At 53.8% G+C, this 20,178-nt stretch overlaps 9 protein-coding genes across 9 annotated transcripts; 6 read left to right on the forward strand and 3 right to left on the reverse strand.

Annotated features, from left to right (window-relative positions):
• Positions 1 to 30: 30 nt before the first annotated feature.
• On the forward strand, positions 31 to 942 carry N7482_000587 (GIG1 family protein; the record flags this gene model as incomplete). The annotated part of the gene is made up of 3 exons (XM_056682712.1): positions 31 to 310; positions 373 to 555; positions 620 to 942. The coding sequence occupies 3 exons, from the start codon at positions 31 to 33 to the stop codon at positions 940 to 942; spliced, it is 786 nt and encodes a 261-aa protein (XP_056546318.1).
• Positions 943 to 1,528: 586 nt separating this feature from the next.
• On the forward strand, positions 1,529 to 3,420 carry N7482_000588 (OSBP family protein; the record flags this gene model as incomplete). Its single annotated transcript, XM_056682713.1, has 7 exons — positions 1,529 to 1,712; positions 1,770 to 1,875; positions 1,950 to 2,060; positions 2,126 to 2,404; positions 2,463 to 2,712; positions 2,769 to 3,082; positions 3,141 to 3,420. The coding sequence occupies 7 exons, from the start codon at positions 1,529 to 1,531 to the stop codon at positions 3,418 to 3,420; spliced, it is 1,524 nt and encodes a 507-aa protein (XP_056546319.1).
• Positions 3,421 to 4,301: 881 nt separating this feature from the next.
• hosA (histone deacetylase HOS2) lies at positions 4,302 to 5,813 on the reverse strand (the record flags this gene model as incomplete). The annotated part of the gene is made up of 1 exon (XM_056682714.1): positions 4,302 to 5,813. The coding sequence occupies one exon, from the start codon at positions 5,811 to 5,813 to the stop codon at positions 4,302 to 4,304; it is 1,512 nt and encodes a 503-aa protein (XP_056546320.1).
• A 2,313-nt stretch (positions 5,814 to 8,126) lies between these two features.
• On the forward strand, positions 8,127 to 10,055 carry N7482_000590 (Zn(II)2Cys6 transcription factor domain-containing protein; the record flags this gene model as incomplete). Its single annotated transcript, XM_056682715.1, has 5 exons — positions 8,127 to 8,186; positions 8,248 to 8,793; positions 8,856 to 8,996; positions 9,064 to 9,315; positions 9,339 to 10,055. The coding sequence occupies 5 exons, from the start codon at positions 8,127 to 8,129 to the stop codon at positions 10,053 to 10,055; spliced, it is 1,716 nt and encodes a 571-aa protein (XP_056546321.1).
• A 508-nt stretch (positions 10,056 to 10,563) lies between these two features.
• Positions 10,564 to 11,505, reverse strand: N7482_000591 (uncharacterized protein; the record flags this gene model as incomplete). The annotated part of the gene is made up of 1 exon (XM_056682716.1): positions 10,564 to 11,505. One exon carries the CDS (start codon positions 11,503 to 11,505, stop codon positions 10,564 to 10,566), a length of 942 nt encoding a protein of 313 aa, XP_056546322.1.
• Positions 11,506 to 13,185: 1,680 nt separating this feature from the next.
• On the forward strand, positions 13,186 to 13,590 carry N7482_000592 (uncharacterized protein; the record flags this gene model as incomplete). The annotated part of the gene is made up of 2 exons (XM_056682717.1): positions 13,186 to 13,344; positions 13,399 to 13,590. 2 exons carry the CDS (start codon positions 13,186 to 13,188, stop codon positions 13,588 to 13,590), a joined length of 351 nt encoding a protein of 116 aa, XP_056546323.1.
• Positions 13,591 to 14,930: 1,340 nt separating this feature from the next.
• Positions 14,931 to 15,927, forward strand: N7482_000593 (isocitrate lyase/PEP mutase family protein; the record flags this gene model as incomplete). The annotated part of the gene is made up of 2 exons (XM_056682718.1): positions 14,931 to 15,065; positions 15,145 to 15,927. The coding sequence occupies 2 exons, from the start codon at positions 14,931 to 14,933 to the stop codon at positions 15,925 to 15,927; spliced, it is 918 nt and encodes a 305-aa protein (XP_056546324.1).
• A 786-nt stretch (positions 15,928 to 16,713) lies between these two features.
• On the reverse strand, positions 16,714 to 17,307 carry N7482_000594 (uncharacterized protein; the record flags this gene model as incomplete). The annotated part of the gene is made up of 1 exon (XM_056682719.1): positions 16,714 to 17,307. One exon carries the CDS (start codon positions 17,305 to 17,307, stop codon positions 16,714 to 16,716), a length of 594 nt encoding a protein of 197 aa, XP_056546325.1.
• Positions 17,308 to 18,062: 755 nt separating this feature from the next.
• On the forward strand, positions 18,063 to 19,085 carry aspf4 (allergen Asp F4; the record flags this gene model as incomplete). The annotated part of the gene is made up of 1 exon (XM_056682720.1): positions 18,063 to 19,085. The coding sequence occupies one exon, from the start codon at positions 18,063 to 18,065 to the stop codon at positions 19,083 to 19,085; it is 1,023 nt and encodes a 340-aa protein (XP_056546326.1).
• Positions 19,086 to 20,178: the final 1,093 nt, after the last annotated feature.

Consider the following 20,178-nt stretch of genomic DNA (forward strand, 5'->3'; position numbering starts at 1 on the left):
CGGGTTGGACGACCGCGGGACCAGCCTAGGATGCCACATTCGACCGAGGCATCGACGCCGGCGGTGACAATCACTACACTTGACGAGAAATTGAGCCATGCCGATGCAGAAACGCCAGCGCGCTTCCTTCGAGACCATGGCATCACCTCCGACACCCTCCCTTACTGGCTGGTGAACCTGCCCCGGTCGCACTGGACCGCCGAATGCCCTTCCTTTCTACGAGACCAGCCGGAGAAGAACATCCGATGCCTGGCAACCCCAGACAGCAACTACCAACGACAGAACTGGGGGCAGGTGCAGGAGATCATTAGTTGAGTGGAGCTTGTTTCACATCCTTGGCGGGGCGGGGCTAACGGCGAACGCGCCGCGCAGGAACGAACCGGATCGATCGATTCCAGCGCGTCCCAAGCGACCTGCGCAAGTATCTAGAATATACGGCGCGGATTAAAGCCGAGTATGGATCGGTGATGCGGTTTGTGGTTAAGGAGCGGTTGCGCTGGGGCGATGGGAACCCCGAGGACCTGCACCCACGGGGAGGCCCGTTTGAGTTCGCCGGTAAGGTGGCCGGCCCTCTTGCACGGTGACGGCTGGCTAACGTGGATTGCGATAAAACGGATAGAGGACATTCGGATCCTATACAATGACTGGCCGTATGGCATCGACACAGACATTATCCACCTGGTCGTCTGGACCAAGTTTGAGCTCCCGGATGATCCCGCCACCGACGATCTGACAGGCGAAGCACGCGAGGCGATCCAGCGATTTGTGCAGGCGACGTTCTGCGCGCGGGTGGCGCCTGAGCAGGTCGTCTGGTTCAAGAACTGGAAGTCGCTCAAGTCGGTCCACGCGGTCGAGCACTTCCACGTCATGCTCCACCGGCCTGATCTGACCTTCGTGCGGGAGATCACCCACGGAGACGTGCCGCTGATCGAGCGGGTGTGAGGGTCGAACGACGGCCTCCGCTGCCTGGACCCCGGCAGTTCGGAGCGGACAAACTTGGAGTCGTGGGCCATCCGACCAGGTGGATCGGTCTGCATGCATCTGCTGCAGCGATATCCCCGACCTGCGTGGTGTCTACAAATCGAATCTCCCCACCTCCGCCAAGCCGTACCCCTCGCCCCTCAGGACGATCGTGGAGCGGTTGGGAACAGGGAAGAGGGGAACCCGGGGGACGAGCCGGGGGATTTGCAGGGGCGAAGGAGACGGGCTTAGAGAGATGTAGAACAGGGCCAAATCATGCTAGTTCATACCCCATCCATACCCCAGTAGATCAACCCAAACTAGATGCCAGCCCATCCCACGCGGCCAACTGTGGAGGGGCTGAGGCGCGACGTCACTGCCCGATGCGACTAAGCCTTCGCGCCCGTATCATCGCAAAAATTCTCGCCAAAACACGACCCCACAGCCTCGTCCACGCCTTTCCTCATCTTTTCTCTCCCTTCGCTGGACCCTGACCTTCCCTTATCTTCCTCCCCCGCTGCCGTGAATCTCACATAATTCTACTCCTTCGCTCCATTCCACTTGCAGTATGCCGGTTCCGCACCTCCGCCGTGCGTCCTTGACTAGTGTGTTCTCCTCATCGCTTCACACTTCACCTCCCCCTCCCCCCAACCCCAAAAACATATCTGACCACGCAAAACCAGGCAGATCATCGATCGAGGACTCCCCCGGAAGTGGTGAGGAGGAGATCGTCGAGCCCGAGCAGGGAAATGGTATCGTCGCTGCCCGCCAAGGGGACCCCCCAAACCGCCACTGACATGGGAGAACAGTTCTCTCGCATATTATTTCGCAGCTCCGACCGGGCGCCGACCTGAGTCGGGTCGTCCTGCCCACCTTCATTCTCGAGCCCCGGTCCATGCTCGAGCGGATCACCAAGTGCGTTACCCTTTCCGCCGCTGCCGGGCGCACGCAGACGGTGAGCGGCGATGAAACTAACCGCCTCCCTATAGCTTCATGGCACACCCCGAAACCCTCCTTCCCATGCCTGCGATTGACGATCCAGTCGAGCGCTTTGTCTCGGTGATCAAGTTCTACCTGAGTGGATGGCACATTAAGCCCCCGTAGGTTTTGCCGGCCCCCTTTCTCGCCGCAGTGACGACATGCTGATTCCCCGCCGCACTTGTAGAGGCGTGAAGAAGCCGCTGAACCCCATCCTCGGAGAGACTTTCACCTGCTACTGGGACTACCCTGATGGAACACGCGGCTATTATATCTCGGAGCAGACCTCGCACCACCCGCCCAAGTCCAGCTACTTCTTCATGGCCCCCGAGCACAATATTCGAATCGATGGCACTCTCAAGCCCCGCAGCAAGTTTTTGGGCAACTCTGCCGCCAGTTTGATGGAGGGCATCGCGATTCTGCGACTGCTGAACCGCGGTCAGGATGAAGAGAAGGGCGAACGATAGTACGTCTTCCTTTGGACAGGGTTTCTACTTGCGTCGGAGCACTAACGGATGCTGCAGTATTTTGACGCAACCCAATATGTATGCTCGCGGTATCCTGTTCGGAAAGATGAAGTATGAGCTCGGCGACCACAGCTATGTGCGATGCCCGGAGAGCAACCTCGTGGCCGATATTGAGTTCAAGACCAAGGGTTACTTCTCGGGTACATATAACGCCATCGGGGGTACCATCAAGAACGAGAAGACCGGCGAGGTGTTATATGAACTGTCAGGCTTGTGGAATGGCGAGATGTACATCAAGAATGTCCATGTAGGTTTGCAGCTACGTCCTTGCCAGTGCGCACTCGATGCTAATGAACACGATAGACCCACCGAAAAGAAGTCTTGTTCGATGCTACACACGCAAAGCACTCGAAGCCCCTGGCACGCCCAGTTGAGGAGCAAGCAGAGCGGGAATCACAACGGTTATGGGAACCCACGGTCAAGGCTATCATCGCACGGAACCACGAAGCCGCCACGGACGAAAAGACCAAGATTGAAGATCGTCAGCGAGACGAGGCGGCCAAGCGTGCAGATGATGGTGTAGATTGGCGGCCCCGGCTATTCCGTGCCGTACAGGGCGGCCCTGGGGGCCAGGATGAGGGCGAGGAAGACCTCGACTGGATCCTCAACACCCAAATGTAAGTGTCGGAAGTCATATTAGGACAGAGACTCCCAGCTAACCATTGGGTCCCATAGTGATTCGCACGACCCTGAGAAGGCCACTAAACAGATCCTGGCTATTGCGCCCATCGTCGCAGGCCAGAAAGAGTGCAGTCAATTCCAGATCCCCCCGCACGATTCAAAGCAGTCCAACTCCGCGGAACAGCCGCTGCCCCAGCAGGACACGACCGCTTCTACCTCGGTCGCCGGCTCATCTACCCAAACCCCCACGGACAGCGCGCCAGAGCCCGTAAAGCGCAAGGATACGCAAACACAAGATGTGGACGAGTTTGTGGATGCGGAGGAAAAGCAATAACTCAACAAGACCACAACATCAAGTACCCTCCAGCTCATCAACCACCAACATTCCGCCGCCATTTTCCCGCCGCTTCGCTCCCATTCGCCTGCAAGTGCCCCGCTGGGCGTCCGCCAGACGAACCTAGTCAAAGGCACCTGCACAGACCACAACCCCGCAAGCAGCATCCCGGCGGCCGGTGACGATGATTGACTGCCCTTTTCTCATCCCTTCCACCTCTCATAATGTTCAACACAAGCGTTTGCCGGCCCAGAAGTCGCGCCACTGCTGGATACCCGATCTGTTTCCGGATTTGCGACCAAAAGACTCAACAGTCAAAAATGACACCAGATAAAGAAATGAAATAAATACCTACTTTCTCCATAGACATCATGTCACATCCCACATCCTGAAACCAACATGGGCGGACCTGGACCTGGACCTGGACCTTGAAGAGAGTAGCTAAGTTAGTAATGTGTGAGCTGAGCTTGTCGTAATACATACCTCTAGGGGGAAGAGAATGTTTCTATTCGCAATGGTTTGATTGACTTCGGTTCCTGCTTACATTTTGTTGAGGATGGAGATGTGCGAGATGGGATGACAATAGACTCTTTCATATACGTGGACCCAGGGGATCTATATGCGGACGATCTTGTATTGAACGACAAGCGATTTCTTTTCGCTGTATTCACTTCCTGGGTGGATGATTTCTTTCTTATTTGCTTTTTATTACTGTACAAACCTCCGTCCGGGGATATCACAACAACAACAAACAACATAAAAACCCATTAACTCCCTCGACAATAAATACTGCAAATGCGATAGATAGACCGACCTATAACACCATAACCTCCCTTCCTGAACACCATGTTATTTGACCAAATGGACGGGAAACAATTCCGTCAGGAGTATAGCTCGCCCTTATACCCGGCTCCGCGCTCCAGCTCGCGCCGGCGACTGCCGCGAGCGATGGCACCCGCCGAGCCGGGGACGCCGGTCGACGCAGCGGTGGCGGCAGCCGCAGCCGCAGCAGAGCCACCGCCGTAACTCTCCTCGCGATCTTCCTCCATCATGGCGGTCTCTTCCTCAATTTCCTTCTCGGTCTCTTCGCGCAGGCCCAGGATATCCGGTGGGATAAAGCTCATCTGCACACTCGGAGCACCCTTGATATACCGGAGCTGCTCATGCACCGCCTCGACGAGCCCCTCGAGGTATGAACGGGTATTCTTGTTCTCCAGCTTGCGGATTTCCGACAGCGGCGGGAAGAGCGAGTAATCGGGGCCAAAGTGTGTGCGGAAAGCGACGGAGTCGGGGATCGTGGAGTCGATTGTTTGGTCTGCGTCGAGGAGGATGGAGGTCTCGTGCGCCCAGGCGCGGGATACGTTGCGCGGGGTGTAGCCACCACCGCCGACGACGAGAAGGGGTAAGCCGAAGGTCTTGGTGAAGGCGACGCAGGCGCCGTGCGCACGCACGTTGAGGTTGAAGCAGCCGAGGCGGTCGCAGCCGAGACTGTCAGCGCCACATTGGAGTACGATTGCGCCGGGGCGATAGTTTTCGACGCAGGCGCCGATCACTTCATGATAAAGCTGGATGTAGGATTCGTCGTCGATGCCGTCGTGGAGCGGGACGTTAATGGAGTGGTGCGCGCCCGGGTTCAGGGGATGTGAGGGACCTGTATCCTCGAGGGCACCGGTGCCAGGGAAAAAATTGTCTTTGTCGTACTTGTGGAAGGAAACGGTGAGCACGCGGTCTGTGGACCAGAAGGCCTGCTCGACACCGTCGCCATGGTGCACGTCGATATCGATGTACATGACCCGTGGGTGGTGGCGCAACAGCTGCAGAGTGCCCAGGACGATATCGTTGACGTAGCAGAACCCGCTCGCCTCGGCCTTCTTCGCGTGATGCAGACCACCCGACCAGTTGATGGCGATCTCGGACTGATTATTGCACAGCTTGCGCGCGGCGTCGACCGTCCCGCCCGCGTACAGCGAGCAGTAGTTGTACAGCCCGTCGAAGATCGGACAGTCGTCGCCGAAGTTGAACCGCACCACGTTATCGCTCTGCTCGGCATGGTCCATGTCGCCCGGCATCACCTGCCGCAGGAAATCGAGGTAATCAGATTCGTGGAAGTCGGCCATTTCTTCGTAGGTCGCCGCCCGCGCGAGGTACAGGTCCATGGCGTGGTGCATCCCGTACGCCATGACGAGCTGCTTGGTCAAGGTGAGGCGCCATGGCTTCATGGGATGGGACTGTCCAAAATGGTGCGCCTCCACGGCCGGATTGGCGTGCCATGAGACGCGGTAGCCCTGCGGGCGAGGCACTCGGTAGCTCTGGCGCTCGTTGGAGACTTTCTGGTCGAGGCTCAGCGTTGTAGACGGCGCGTCATACTCTTGGACGATGGAGGAACGCGCCATCAGTGGGATTGGAGGGGGGGAGGGGGTTGATCAGAGCAGGAGAGGGGCGGGCGCGCTAGCCAAGGGGTGGCTCATTTCAGGGCGAGAGATTGAAGATGGAGGCGTCAAGAAGGTTGAGTTCCACTGGGACGGTTCCAGAAACGATGCGATGACTAAGGCGATCTTGCGATGGACCCGTGCGGCGTTCCTTCGCAGCTGTCTCGGTGTTAATCAGATGGGTGATTAGATGATCGCGTTTCAGATCAGATACGGTTGGCTGGTGTTTCGGACCGATCTCTGACAGTTTGTCCTTTTCTTGAATTCTTCATTCTCTTCTCTAGTCTTGAGCTGTTCTACTCCCCACTCTCCGCCTGATTGGCTAGATGTTCTCCTACGCGGTACATCGGCCCCGCCTGGCATTACGTGCAGTATGCCGCCGCCGGCAGGTCAAACGTGGAAAGGAGCAGCCTCAATGTCACAATTGTGAGCGATGGGGAGAGGTTGGTCCCTATCACATCGAGACTCGCGACCAGGAGACCAGTCGCGTTCTGCGCACAGCAGAAACTCGAGAGAACGATACATAGCAGCCGCTTCAGCTGATCAGAAGAATGCTTCGCTTGAGCCGGATACCTCTCATCTCATGATGAGGGAATATATGGCCATGTCCCCGAACTACCTCAGCCTACAGCGAGGATCTCAAGTTTGGTATGCTAGCAAGACGTTCTGGGGTTTTGTGAATGGCCAGGTAAGGCAACATGAGCTCGAGCTGGGGAATTGTTCCCACCTCCAAAACTCGTTCAAGATCCTACCTTCACCTGCCTCCTTTATGTAATATTCTCTGCAGGGCAGTCAGTACTAGAATCGTCGATATAGAAGAACTCTCGATCTCTCTCAGGGTATGAGCGAGAGAGGACCATCGATCAACTCAAGACGGCTTGCTCTCATAGTTTGTCTACATGTCGACCTTCGGAACATCCAACGCTCTCCACTCTGGTAGGGTCGATCTTGGTAGGCAAATGTCATTGATCAAGCACGAATCTTCACTTGCAGACGCGCTCTTCGTGTCATCCATCATTTGTCTAGCACAATGTATGGGGCTTCATCGAGAAGGTGACCTGCTAGAACTTGACCCTCCAGAGGACGTCGATATTGTTGGTGGCGTATGGTCTAGTTGGATGTGCAATCTAGTCTCTCCAGTGGCCCACCCCCAGCTTGTGGGGAAGTCTCACTAGATAGATTAGATAGAGTGCCAATAGCTTCCTGGCCAGATGCCCCCAAGAACCATCCTTGGGCTTCAAGATGCAACAAAACCCCTTCATCATCCGAGCGATACCCTCCCTTCTCAGACTCGCACATGGAGAAACCGAGGATGCGCTTCCTATCCAGTTGAGGGACGCTTCCCCGCAAACACTATGAAGACCGATTGAAAACACCAAGGAGAATTTGTATAGATGGACAAGAACGTCGCTTTTCCGGGAACAATTCGTGGCGTTTATGTGGAGAAACTGCTCCTTCAGCCTCCAAACGCATCATGTTCTCATGCAGCCTAGACTAGGGATGCTTATCTTCATCCCTCCACCCGCTCGCCAAACTGGACTTCCGTTGGACATACCGCGGTCAAGCCGTAAGGTTGATAGTAGTTGAAGGATTCCCAAGTGGGCCTCAGCCCCCACTTTGCGCACTTCCTTCCCTTTAGGATCACGACCCGGGCCGACCCTCGTACCAAATAAATGCTCCCACACTCCCTCATATATTCCTCTCTTCCCTCGACTGGATCATCATTTTCCATCCAATGCAGAGTGCCCTGTCACCTACACTGCTGTGGCCCTTCACTAAATTTCCATGCATTAGGACTGTCTCGCCCGCCTGGTCTTGCCAGTGGGGCCGCGGAAGCGGTGTTCATGATTCCTCTCACCCACGCTCCTTCTTCTGCATCGAGAGGGAGACTGGTCTTTGACGTGATAGACCAGGGTTTCCTGTTCCCCTGGGCGGCTCGACTGGGGTAGCGAACACTCTACGGGGTGTTACGTGCTGGCCTGGCCGGAGAATCATACCTTCGGCCATATCGTGATCTGCAGGGGCGGTCACAGTACTAACCTACTAACCTCAGCGGGAGTAGGCTAGGTTGCATGTCTGTGCCGCGTTGGGGGCCGAACCCCCTCAGCCCCTCAGCGTCAGACGAAGGGTGTCTCAGCCGGTTTCCTTCAGCCAATCCTTTGGAAAGCTTCAATTCTCCTTCCCGCCAGTATATTGTACGGTCTACTGGACGGACAGTACTGTTTGAGTCGCCCGAGATCTAAAGCCCGGCTGGAAAGAAAGTCAGCAGACGCAACCATGGGTGGCATCCCCTGGCATTCAAAAGGCTGCCAGACCTGCCGAAAGCGCAAAGTGAAGGTCAGTCGGAACTTCGCGCACCTTTCAACCAACGCCAGCATTGATAGTTCTGGGGAAACAGTGCGATGAGCAAGAGCCAGAATGCGCGCGATGCATCAAACGTGGCGTCAAGTGTCCTGGATACGAGAAGACCCGCATCTTCATCCATCATCCGTTAGCAAGACGAGAAAAGGCCAAGGTTTCGATCCCGATCACTCAGTCTCAACATCAGGCTCAGTTTCAGGCTCAGTATCCGGCTCAATACCAAGACCCTGTCCAGGCTTTGGTGATGCCCAGCAACGTGACCGCTGGACCAGTGGCGCGCGAACAGGTCTTTTCGTCATTTACCAACGTCTTTTTCAGCCACACGGAAGAGATATCATCGCTGAATCTTTGGCAATACCTGATTTACAACTTTGTGACTCTGCCAAATAAATCAAACATGCTCGAACGAGCCATTTCGGCGGTATCTTGTCTTTACATGGGCAAGATGAATAATGATGATCACCTGTACAACTATGGCCTCGACTTGTACGGCACTGCGATCCGAAGTGTGAAGAACAATATCTATCGAAACGCTTGGAACGCGGAAATCGTGTATACTGCCGTCATTTTCCAGGAATTGGAGGTAAGAGAGATTCTATGCCCTTGGGACTTTTGACGGAGCCAGCTCACATAGAACCTATCCAGGGTTATTGCTGTGCCTTCGACCTCCGCGCATGGCTGGCTCATACCCAGGGAACAAGCACAATCTTGCGATATTACCGTGATATTCTGCCCAGAAATCCCCTGCTTGACGCTATCTACAACCAACACCAAAAAATGCGACTGGTATGTGTACCTTGGTAGCGTGAACCAGAACCAGTGGGCCGCATGCAGTGGACCTGACTGCTTTTAGATTATTGCGACTGCTGGAGTCAACATCTCCGACGATGAATACCGCTATTTGAAATACTCGAGTGATGGTATTTCCACTCCGCTCTCCGAAATACTGGCAGTCTACGCAGAATTTGGACCGATTTCTGCCGCCATCAATTCGATTTCTTCAACTGACCACGAGGCGTGCCAGGCTTTACTCCAGAGCTGTCTGAAACAGAAGAAAAGAATAGAAGCGTGGTATTCCCAGTACGGTTATGCCAGATGCCTCTTCGTGTGCGCGCCAGATGAATGCAGCACCGACGAACTGCCCCCTCCGGGGCTCTGTTCGGCACAGCTTATCGTTTCTCTTCGCTCGATAACGCCAGAATGCACCACTGGTACTGGAACGCGCTGGCTACTATTCAGCCGATGATCTTTCATGCCCGATCCCTCGTGCGGTCCTATCCCCTCACTCCTCAGAGCGATCCCGGGAAGAAGCCAAGTGACGACGAAGATTATCAACTCTCGGAGTTCTATGCCGATGAGATCTGTCGAACTATTCCGTACTATGCGTATGATACCAAGACCCTATCAGGAATTCGCATGTTGATGTTCCCCATGAGCGGAGCCATCAAGGTCTATATCGGCCTCGGACACCGGGAAAAATACCTCTGGTGCCAAGAGGCCCTTCGCCTTATTTCCAATCGGGGCCTAAGCTCTTCTCGTCGACTCAGTGAATTGTTCTGGGACAGCTGGAATCACAGAACCAACGAGTTCTTCCCAGTTCCCTGTCGATCTCTACGAGATGAAATGTTGTCATTCGAACTGTCGGAGCACGAAGAGAAGGTATTCGACGTGGGAGAGATCCTTGAGGGGTCGAAGTCCAATGAAGTATTAAAGGCCAAAGAGGAGCCAAAGTCCAACGAGGGGCCCACGTCCAACAAGGAGCCCAAGTCCAACGAGAAACCTGAGTCCAATGAGGAACCGAAGGTCCAGGTAGAGTCTGAGGTCCAAGTAGGCATCACAGCCTAAGGAGGAGCTCCAGCCCCAGTCACCGTAGCGGCGGTATTGCTTTTGTAAACAGATGAGAAATGACAATCTGCAACGTGATATTTAAGGATTCCGTTTGTCCATGAGCCGAAATTCGCTAATTCTATAGATTGGATTCAATTAAACAAGTCCCCACCTTGTACCGTACTATTGGATCCATCGTCTTCAACCGAAGCTCACCGAAGTCTCCCAGTAAACCGTTGCATTAGATCAGACACATTTACCCAGATCTAGGAATAGACCCGATATCGAAGGAAAATCACACAGTTTCATGTAGCCGAACACAAGACAACATTCACAGAATGAAGGGTCTACCTTAAAAGGTTTCCCTCTGCCTCCCCGAAAGTTCCCATCCGCGTTCAGGCTTCGAAGTACAAGACGCCGAAACTCAAGGAGTCACAGTCCAAGGAAGCGTCCGCACGAACCTCACGCAGAGCCAAGAAGAAGGTCCTACTATGTCTGTCCCTTTCTTCTGTTCTGCAGAGAATAATCAAAGGGGTCTCTCTCCCTCGTCGTCATCGTCATCCCTGATAATAACAGTAAAACTAGGTTTTTCTATTCCCCAAGGATGCTGGAGAGTATGTTCCTTTTTGCCACGAAATCCTTCCAAGGCGCCGTCGAAACTTTCCCACACGGTGACCCGCAGACTGATATTATTCGCAAGCCGAGTCTGGCCTTCCGTAGAAGCAAAGTTCGTGTTTTTGTGAGCTTTCGGGCTCCACCAGAGACTTTGGCCAGGTTTCATAGTTCCACCGCCTGTCAGTCCTCGAGTCAGGGTGCCCAAATCAAGGTTTAAAACATTGATCCATCGACCATCTTGGTTTTGATCTTTGGGGGCGATTGGTTGTCTTGTGAACAAGTCAAGCTTTGAGAGAAATTTCTTGTTAGGATGGCTGGCTTGAACGATGCTCACACGCGCATTCCAGATTGTCATATCCACGTACTCGAAATTGACCTCGGGCTCGCCTGGTTTTGTTGGCTCGGTTGTTACCTCCTGTTTTCTTGACTTTCCTGGCCCTGCGAACCCTCCAGATAGCTTCTGAAACCTTTGAAGCTCCTCTTTCTCCGGCTCATCTGATGCCTCTTCTTCCTCTGGCACCTCTTCCCGTGAAGGCAGTGGCGAAGGTGGTGGTAGACGTCTCCAGAAAAGCCGAAATAACTTGAACAGCTCGTATAAAATATCTAGCCCTAATTTGCGATCCACTTGTTTGACTGTGTCAGGCATCTCCCGTAACCAATATGCAAGCGTCTGTTTCAAGGCTCGCCGGTTAGTCGCAAACCGAAGATCCTTGTCGCCATCTACGGTACCATAGTACAGGTCTCGCAATTTTTCGGTGACTATCTGTCGGTCATAGTCATTGTAGTGATTATTCATGTCGTCCAGGAGACCAAGAGCCCTCCAATACCGCTGAGCTTCGATAGATTCTGCCATTGTGGTGGTTGAAAATGTCAAAATGTATTAAACAATATGTCAGGAGCGTTGAAAGTGTCAGATAATAAATTCGATGGGTTTCTCGTCTTCTTATCCAGGTTTCAAACCCTTAATCGGCTTCATGTGGCTCCAAATGTGAGTTCTTTCAAATTTGAGGTATTGCTATAAATATCATGATGGAATGCGGATAAAGAAACACGAAAGGTGAAGTAGACCAGCATATATATCCTTTGTTATGAGGGAAGCCCTTGGGTCAACGGCTGCCTTTGGCCGAAGAGATATTCCAATGCAACTCTGATAACCCACTTTCCCTGCTCTTCCTCACGAGCCTTAGGGTAGATACAGCCTTTCTCAAGCTCTCCCTCGCCTAAGAATATACCCATCTCAGGGGCCTAAACGAAGGCATTTTCTCGCCGACCTAATTCATCCAATCTTAGTTCCTAATTTTCTACGGCAACATATTATATGTAAATAAACTCCCGCGGCAACGTAGCAATTCTCTTCATCTCCTCCATCGTCTCCACCCAGTGTTGGACTACGCGTGAACTTTGATGGCTGGGATGTTGGCTTTGATGTTCGGGTCTTGGAGGAAGGCTTTCATGCAGGCTTCCCATTCGGATACACTACGTATGACGGGGATGAGAATTGAGTATTTGAGTTTGAGAAGCTGGCGGGCTGTTTCAAGGCCTACAGTAGGCCTGCGCTGGCGCCAGTTATGACGGCTGATCTGCCCTGGCGATCAATACCGGGAGACAGAGGGATAATTGGGTTGGAGGAGCATAATCCAAGTACAGTGTGTGTGTGTGTGTATGAGAGAGAGAGAGAGAGAGAGAGAGAGAGAGAGAGAGAGAGAGGTCGGCGATTGCACCCCACTGGCGTACAAAAAGACGATTTGTGTATTCCATTTACATTCCCCCAAGGATTAGATCAGTTCTATTCAAGTTGCACTATTGGGTGTTCTTGCCAATACCTATAACATTATCTTGTCCCAGATTTAGTCAACCCTCCACCTTGATAAGGAGAAGCCGTATATGAATCTTCAGCCAGCCATGCAGAAGAATTCGGCGATCTTCTCGCCATTTTGTACTGTGGCGTTCGTTTAGTTTGAAACACCGGTATTGATTACATATCTTTCTGCCACATTTTCTGCTCGTTGAAACCTCGTGTTCCTAGCATTTTTAGTGTCTAAATAGCTTTACTGTAAATTGCCTAACAACAGAGGAACAAACGTATACTAAGCGTGATACAACGCGTTTGGGAGCGGTCAGCTCAATTTGTTGGGCGGTACGTAAAGGCGGTCTAAGAGTGTGTCTCAGGTCAAACGAACGCCACTGTAGATCGCTACGTCAATATGGCGGCTCCCTATACGCTACTGTAGGTAACTGCTTGAGAAATCCAATCAACACCGAGATATACTTATGCTACGTTCACTGTTACCCTATGCCAGGCTAGAAGGCCCGAGCGGCGAAATCGGCAAATTAGCTGAACTACAAGCCAATCTCATCAAAATGATCTGGCGTCGACACGTCAGCGGATGAACCCGCAAACGCTACTGATCGCGACTATAAAGTATGGCCATCCTGCTTCGTTCTCTTTCGTCTGTCAAAGCTTCTCTGCCTCCTACTCTTCAATACTCTGGTTTACAGATAGTTCTCATTTCTCTGCTTCATTTCTATCACTATGGCTACTGAAGCTCGGTTCAATCTTGCCAAAGAAGAATGGCTAGCCGCTGCCAAACGTGCCCGCACCACAAAGGAGTCGGTAACAAAAGATTACGAGGAACAAAAGGAAGCTGGATTCTTTAGCAATGAAACCTTTGACCAATGGGTCTCAAAGAACGTAAGTAGATAGACTCTATTACAGCTTGTATATAGCTAATAACCAGTGTTTTAGGCCCCTGGATTCATAAATGCTTGGATGGAATTCAACACTAAGGCGGCTCAATACCAGTCGGCTGTCATGAGTTATGACAAGGAGAAAGCAGAGAACTGGCAACATGAGTACAGCCGTCAATGGACAGAGAAGTTCTATGGGCCTGGAGAAGATAAGGGTTCACAATATATCATTATTACTCCTGAGGAATAGTAGTATTCGCATATGATCACTCGAGCTATTCTTCAAAAAATGCAGAGTTCCAACTCGCCGAAACTGTATATATGGATTCAATTCATAGAAACCAATTCTCATTCAGGTCGTTGGAAGCACAGCCTTCTATGTTTGTTATGACTGGCGGATGTACGAAAAGCTGCGGCACATACGGGGAAGAATGAAGGGAAAAGGACAAAACGGGACAGGCGGGAACGGATATATGTAACAGGGGCGGGCGGGCTATCATGCCAGATCGTCAGTATACCACGCTGTTCTATGTGCAGTAATTCCATGGAGCAATATGGTATTATGACAATAACTCTTCCATTGAAGTACGACAATAACCATTACAGTTCTGCCAAACTTAGTGAGTGGGTTAGCGCATTCTCGATTTATATTCCGTGAATCAAGTCGTGAGAGTGTGGAGGTACAGTATAACTGAATTCGAGAACTACTGTATCCACGGCCCGAGCTTTATAGAAGAGGACTAGGAACCCGCAGTTCTTCTTCTTGGATCTATAGCCATATTTCATTAATAATAAGGCGGCACTTTATTACTATTGTCCGACGCATAGTCTGTCATTCTCATGCTGAGACCGAAGTATAAACTCATCAGCATTCGGCCGACCCGGTATGGGGCTGTACTCCACCAAGGACAGGCCGTCTCTAAGGCTGGAGTCGATCAGGACTGATATAGACTTGGCTATTATGATAAGCTACGGGATGGGATCTTGTACTAGGAGTATCGACCGGGTGCCTTTATTATTTGCATTATGAGAGTTTCCATTTGTTATGTACTTATGTACGTGCTAGGCCAATGACGCCACCCAGCACTTCCGCGGAAGCTGATCACCCCCAAGAGTTGCATCTGTACGAAGGACCCTTCGGTATATGCAGCCTATAACTCGGCATTCAGACTTGCAGTACCGAGCACCACCCGGTGTCGGCCTCTCGAATTACGTCTACCGCTCAAGTCTTTCCTTTTTGACTACCTGATTTACAGCGCATCGCCACGCACGGCCAAGAGTCGGTTCGGCTTCCGCGAGAAATCGCCGAGGACACCGCGATGACATAATCGATCCCCGGTATCGGCATCGGCACGGCAAGGCAGAGTGCGCATCACCACCGATGAGAAGGGTTTACGGGTGGGGTTGTAAAGAAAAGAAAGTGGTTTGGAGGCGACACACGTGAATGGTAGGGGTATAAAACGGGTAGGTGGAGGCCGGTTCTCGGTCTGGTTTGTATGCTGGGTGAACAAGTGCTCTTCACGCTTCGCTGCTGTCAGTCAGTCGGTTCTGCACTCGAGTGCTGTTAGTCTAGTATTGAACACCGTCATTATGCCTCTGGTTTCCGGCGCAACCAATCTGCGAAAGGCCCTCGAGGACCCAAATGGCTTCGTGTCGGCCCCTGGTGTGTACGATGGCCTATCAGCGCGTATGGCGCTCGCAGCTGGATTTGATGCGCTGTACATGGTAGGTAGTAAGCAGTCGCCGGCTGTTACCCGTGAGAATCGTGATATCACGTCAAGACATTGAGCTCACAGCATCGCAGACCGGCGCTGGCACCGCAGCCTCCGTCCACGGCCAAGCTGACTTGGGCATCTGCACGCTCAACGACATGCGCGCCAACGCCGAGATGATCGCGAACCTCTCGCCGAGCACCCCGCTCATCGCCGATGCAGACACCGGCTACGGCGGCCCAATCATGGTCGCACGCACGACAGAGCAATACGCGCGCGCCGGCGTCGCGGGCTTCCACATCGAGGACCAGGTGCAGACCAAGCGGTGCGGACACCTGGGCGGCAAGCAGCTTGTCGACACAAGCACCTACATAACGCGGATCCGGGCAGCGGTGCAAGCGCGGCAGCGGCTGGACAATGACATTGTGGTGATCGCGCGCACCGATGCACTGCAGTCCTTGGGGTACGAGGAAAGCGTGGCGCGGCTGCGGGCGGCGCGCGACGCGGGCGCGGACGTGGGCTTTCTGGAGGGGATTTCGTCGCGCGAGATGGCGGCGCAGGCGGTGCGCGACCTTGCGCCGTGGCCCTTGCTGCTGAACATGGTTGAGCACGGGAGCACGCCGGCGATCTCAGCGGGCGAGGCGAAGGCACTCGGGTTCCGGATGATTATCTTCCCGTTCGCGACGATTGGGCCGGCGTTGACGGCTATGCGGGAGGGTCTGGAGACGCTGAGACGGACGGGGCTGCCGGGGCTGGACCCATCATTGACACCGCAGATGTTGTTCCGGGTGTGTGGGCTGGATGAGAGTGTGCGGTTGGATGCGGAGGCTGGGGGTGGTGCCTTCGAGGGCGGCGTGGACCTGCAGAAGGAGTGATCTCATTCTCTCCCTCCCTTCTGAGCCTTCAAGGGGTAGAGAAGAGGCCTTGGCCCTGCGAGGCTATTCGGGACATTCGGCACATCCGGTACATTTGGCCCGAAGTATATGCCGTGCCTGTAGGTACGCCTGAATGATTTGGTCGCCTGGCTCGTGGTGAGACTGGCTGGCTGAGATCGTGACGGCCGTAAATAGTAACGCCCCCACAGTTAATTGATGTCATTCTATTCTCGTTCTAGGGTCAGTCGTGACAGTCGTGTCGGTGGTGTCCGTGTGTGGCTTCGCGCTTTGGCGAGGCTAAAGGAGCTCATATAAAAATAAACAAAACGCACCGACACGCCGGCAGAGACACGAGAACACACGCGTTTCAGACTTGGGGCCGATCATGGGCTTACCCACGGTTCACCTCCCGTGCAGTCCCGTGGGTGCACGCCGCAGAAGAGATTACTTCGCGCGCGGCTTTGAGTCATGGGAAATGAGCTGATGGGCTCTTTCTGACATTCATGAACCCTACTTGCGGACAGGGCCTTGCATCCTGCGACTTTCATCCCCATTCTCCTTTGCCCATCTCATCGCATTGGCCATACTGTAGAATTCGACAATCATAATGATAGGCCAGAACCTCCACTTTTACGGTGTACTCCTGGGGGCTGCTACTACCTCAGCACGCACCAGCGCCGCTTCCAGACCGCAGCACCGGCCAAGTCGCCCGACAGGCTTGGGAAACATCGCCATTATGGAGCCCTGGAGAGCAGTCGGTGGAGTCCGGAAGATTCTACAAATCTCTCACCGTGGGATTGCACCCAAGAGGACCAGCCTGGTGCCTTGCAGACCCTGCACGACCCTCCAGGGGGCCCCATTTGCCGAGTCAGGGATGGAGCCACCGGACATCGCTGCCGCTGGGTGGCGATCGTCTGGTGGGTCAAACCGGGGCGCTGGAGGGCGACTCGGGGGACTCGGGGATGGCGATGAGGAGCGATCGACTGGTCGGGCAGTTCCTGGTCGGGCGCGTAAACCGCATGAAGGTTTGTGAGGTGTGAGGTGTGAAGTGTGAGTTGTATAGGTCGGGTCCAAGGGTGAAACGGCTCGAGGCTGGACATCGTCATCACCGCCCGGCGTGGAGGGACTGGAATTGGACGAGTTGGACCAAGACATGATTGTCATGCCCGCCACGTAAGACTGGGCTCCAGACCGGCTTGGAAGGCGGCAGCGATTGGCGTGTGTGGGGAAGCGCCCGATGTGGGTGGCTGCTGGAGAGCCTTGGGAAGGTCTTGGAGAGGGCGAAGCCGGTCGGAAGCCGTAGGGTAATGACTTGGTATGAACTCGCATGTACAGTAAGTATACCATCGAGTCAGGAGAATCACATTCCGGTGATGGCATTCCGATGGCAACACGTGTTTGGCAGGGGAAGGTGCCATGTCAGATGGGAGGAATGTCATCGAGTAGCACAGGACTGCAGGTATAGAAGCCTGAATCTGGCTCATCCTGCAGGCATCACAGGGTTCCTCAGGACGGTAGGTTCGGGAGCTGTGTTTACTCCATACGGTACAGCGGGAGTAAAAAAGGGGCCCAAGTAAATAATCAAATTACATTAAACGTAACCCAGAAGTATCAGGTACTTCCTTTTCGTAAGCATTATCCATAGTGAAGAAAGTAGCCACAACCTTTTCCTGACCTTTCGAGGGTCTCGGCCCAGTGGAGCGTCACCCAATCAGATCGGCGAGTGGTGAAGTCGGGCCAGGAACACCAGGCACCGGCCAATCATATTTGGCTCACCCCCTGATTCCCGATTTTTACACTTTGGGTTTTTCGCTGGTTCGGTCCCGTTTAGTGCTTCCTGACGGGCTAGACTGGCTCCAGCAGGGTTAGTGCATTCACCGGTGGCCCTCTAGAAGCCACAGGGACTGGGCTCAGTCCCCTCACTGCAGGGTCTGTTGGCAGGGAACCCCCAAAAAGGCCCTAGCAGACGGGATTTCCATATTACCCATCTGACGCCCCCATCTCCATCCCCTTCTCTCCCTTCTCCATCTCCCCATCCACCCACATTCATTTGTCGTCTTGTTCGAGCGTATCTTCGCTCAGTCACTCTTTCAAGTCTTTCTCTTCTCGCTTTGCACTCCTTCATAAAAAGAACCATGCTCGTCAAGAACTCCCTACTCCTGGCCGCGGCCCTGACCGCTGGCTCCGCCGTTGCCCGCCTCCACGGCCATGAGCGCCGTCACGCCCACCCCAAGGCTGAGGTTGAGGTTCAGGATGCCAGCCTTCCCGAGATCGAGGCTGAGGTTGAGAAGCGTGCCGTTGGCGATGTCGTGACTGCCACCATCGACGGTGTCCTCGTCACCTGGATCAACGAGTGGTCCGGTGAGGCCGCTGCCTCCTCTTCCACCTCCAGCGTCATCCAGGTCCCTACCACCACTGCCCCAGCCTTCACTGCCACCCCTGCCGCCGTCGAGTCCACTGTCGTCCCGACTCCTACCCCCAGCACCAGCTCGGGTGGTGCCTGGTCCGACACTCCCTCCAGCGGCGAGTACTCTCGCTCCGGATTTGGTGGTGTCTCAAAGTCCGTGACAACCGGCCTCCTCGACTGGGACTACATTGGCAACGTCGGTGTCCCCTGGGGTAGCAACATCATTGAAGTCGAGGAGAGCGCCGCCAACCAGTACAAGCACGTGCTGCGCTTCGAGGGCAGCCAATCCGAGCCCTGGACTGTCCTCTTCTGGAACACCTACGGCCCCAACAACAAGATGGACGGATTCTGGGCCCCCAACAAGGCACTTTCGTTTACCCTTGAGCCGAACGAGGTCAAGTACGTCGCCATCGATGACAACTCGCAGGGTGGCTGGGCTGCCTCCCCTGGCGAGGTCCCCACCACCAACTTCGGCCAGTACGCCGCCACCTGGGGTGAGTTCGACATGAGCAGCGAGAAGAACGACGGCTTCTCCGGCTGGGATGTCTCCTGCATCATCGCCGAGCTCAACGGCCTCGCGATCCAGGGTATGCGCATCTGCAACCACCTCGGCCAGGACTGCTCCAGCATTGGCGCAGGCCTGTCCTCCCTGCTCAACGCCTACACCAAGGCCGACCAGGGCAACGACCACCTGGCTGTCGCCCAGGCTTCCGGCCCCGTCCGTCTTGTGGTCCAGCTCGACTACGCCTAAGCGCTTCCCCTCGCGTGTCTTGCTTGATGCGTCCGTTTTGTTTTCACTTGCGCAAATGATTCCGGCCGGGGAGATTACTTCATCTTTTTTCCGTATCTTCGTGCGTACGCAGGTTTCTCGCTTCGTTCGAGTTAGCCCTGGTCATGAGGTCATCCACTTCTCCTTCCCCCGGCCCGCGCTTCCGCAGATGCTTCATTTTTTTCTTCAAATCTGTGGAGGAAGTGCATACATACCTTTGTGATCATGACTGCGGGTTTGTTCCTTTCTTATGATTCTCTGTACATATACCACTTGAGTTTCTAGTTCATATCAGCAGTTTTCCTTGTTTCAGATTGAGGCTTATAGTATTGCCGTGGGTTCCTTCGTCCATGATGCTATCGTGATCAGACGCCTTGCACATATTAACCATGGCCTATCATGACTGTATGTTATGAAGTAGTGGTTTTGCTGGAGGCCAGATGGTTAGTCAAGACTAGCCAGGGGAACATGTCAGTCCCAAGTCCTGGAGGTAAGAGTTGAAGTTAAATTAATCCTTAAGCTGGGTCGGTCCTTTCGTTCTGGGCTTCTTTGTTCAAAGTGGGGACCGTGGGCCGCAGCTAGGGGCAAGGCCTCGGATGAAGCAAACAAAGCAATGGAGCAAGTGCATAACCTGCCATGGTATATCAACGTTCTATGGGTAGCCAGGCCAAGTATCACCCCGTGGAGGAATGCTTTGCATTGTGTCAGTATTTGTCCTGAAGCCAAACCAAAGTGCCCAGGAGATGTGTACGGCCGTCGAGTGGCCGTTGATTCCAGAATGGCTATCAACATTGTTCAGAACAGATCAAGCTATTGCAACTCGGCTCCGATGCTTTCAATCCTTAGTCTGAATAAAGCTGGAAGAGGTGCCGACCGACTCCAGAGTGACATAATGTACAGCCGTGAGTAACATGGACAAATCTCGAGGAGCCTCACTATGAGGGTCAGTCATGTCATCCTGATGCGGCATAGCGAGTAAAAACGACCATCCGATACGGTACTCGTGAGCAAGAAAAGAATAGTTCCCGCGGTCTGATTAGAGCAGGAACTTGGTGGCTTAAAAGGCCCTGGGAAT

The sequence above is a fragment of the Penicillium canariense genome (genome assembly GCF_028826845.1).
Source record: "Penicillium canariense strain IBT 26290 chromosome Unknown utg000001l_segment0_segment0, whole genome shotgun sequence".
In the NCBI taxonomy this organism is placed as follows: Eukaryota; Fungi; Ascomycota; class Eurotiomycetes; order Eurotiales; family Aspergillaceae; genus Penicillium; species Penicillium canariense.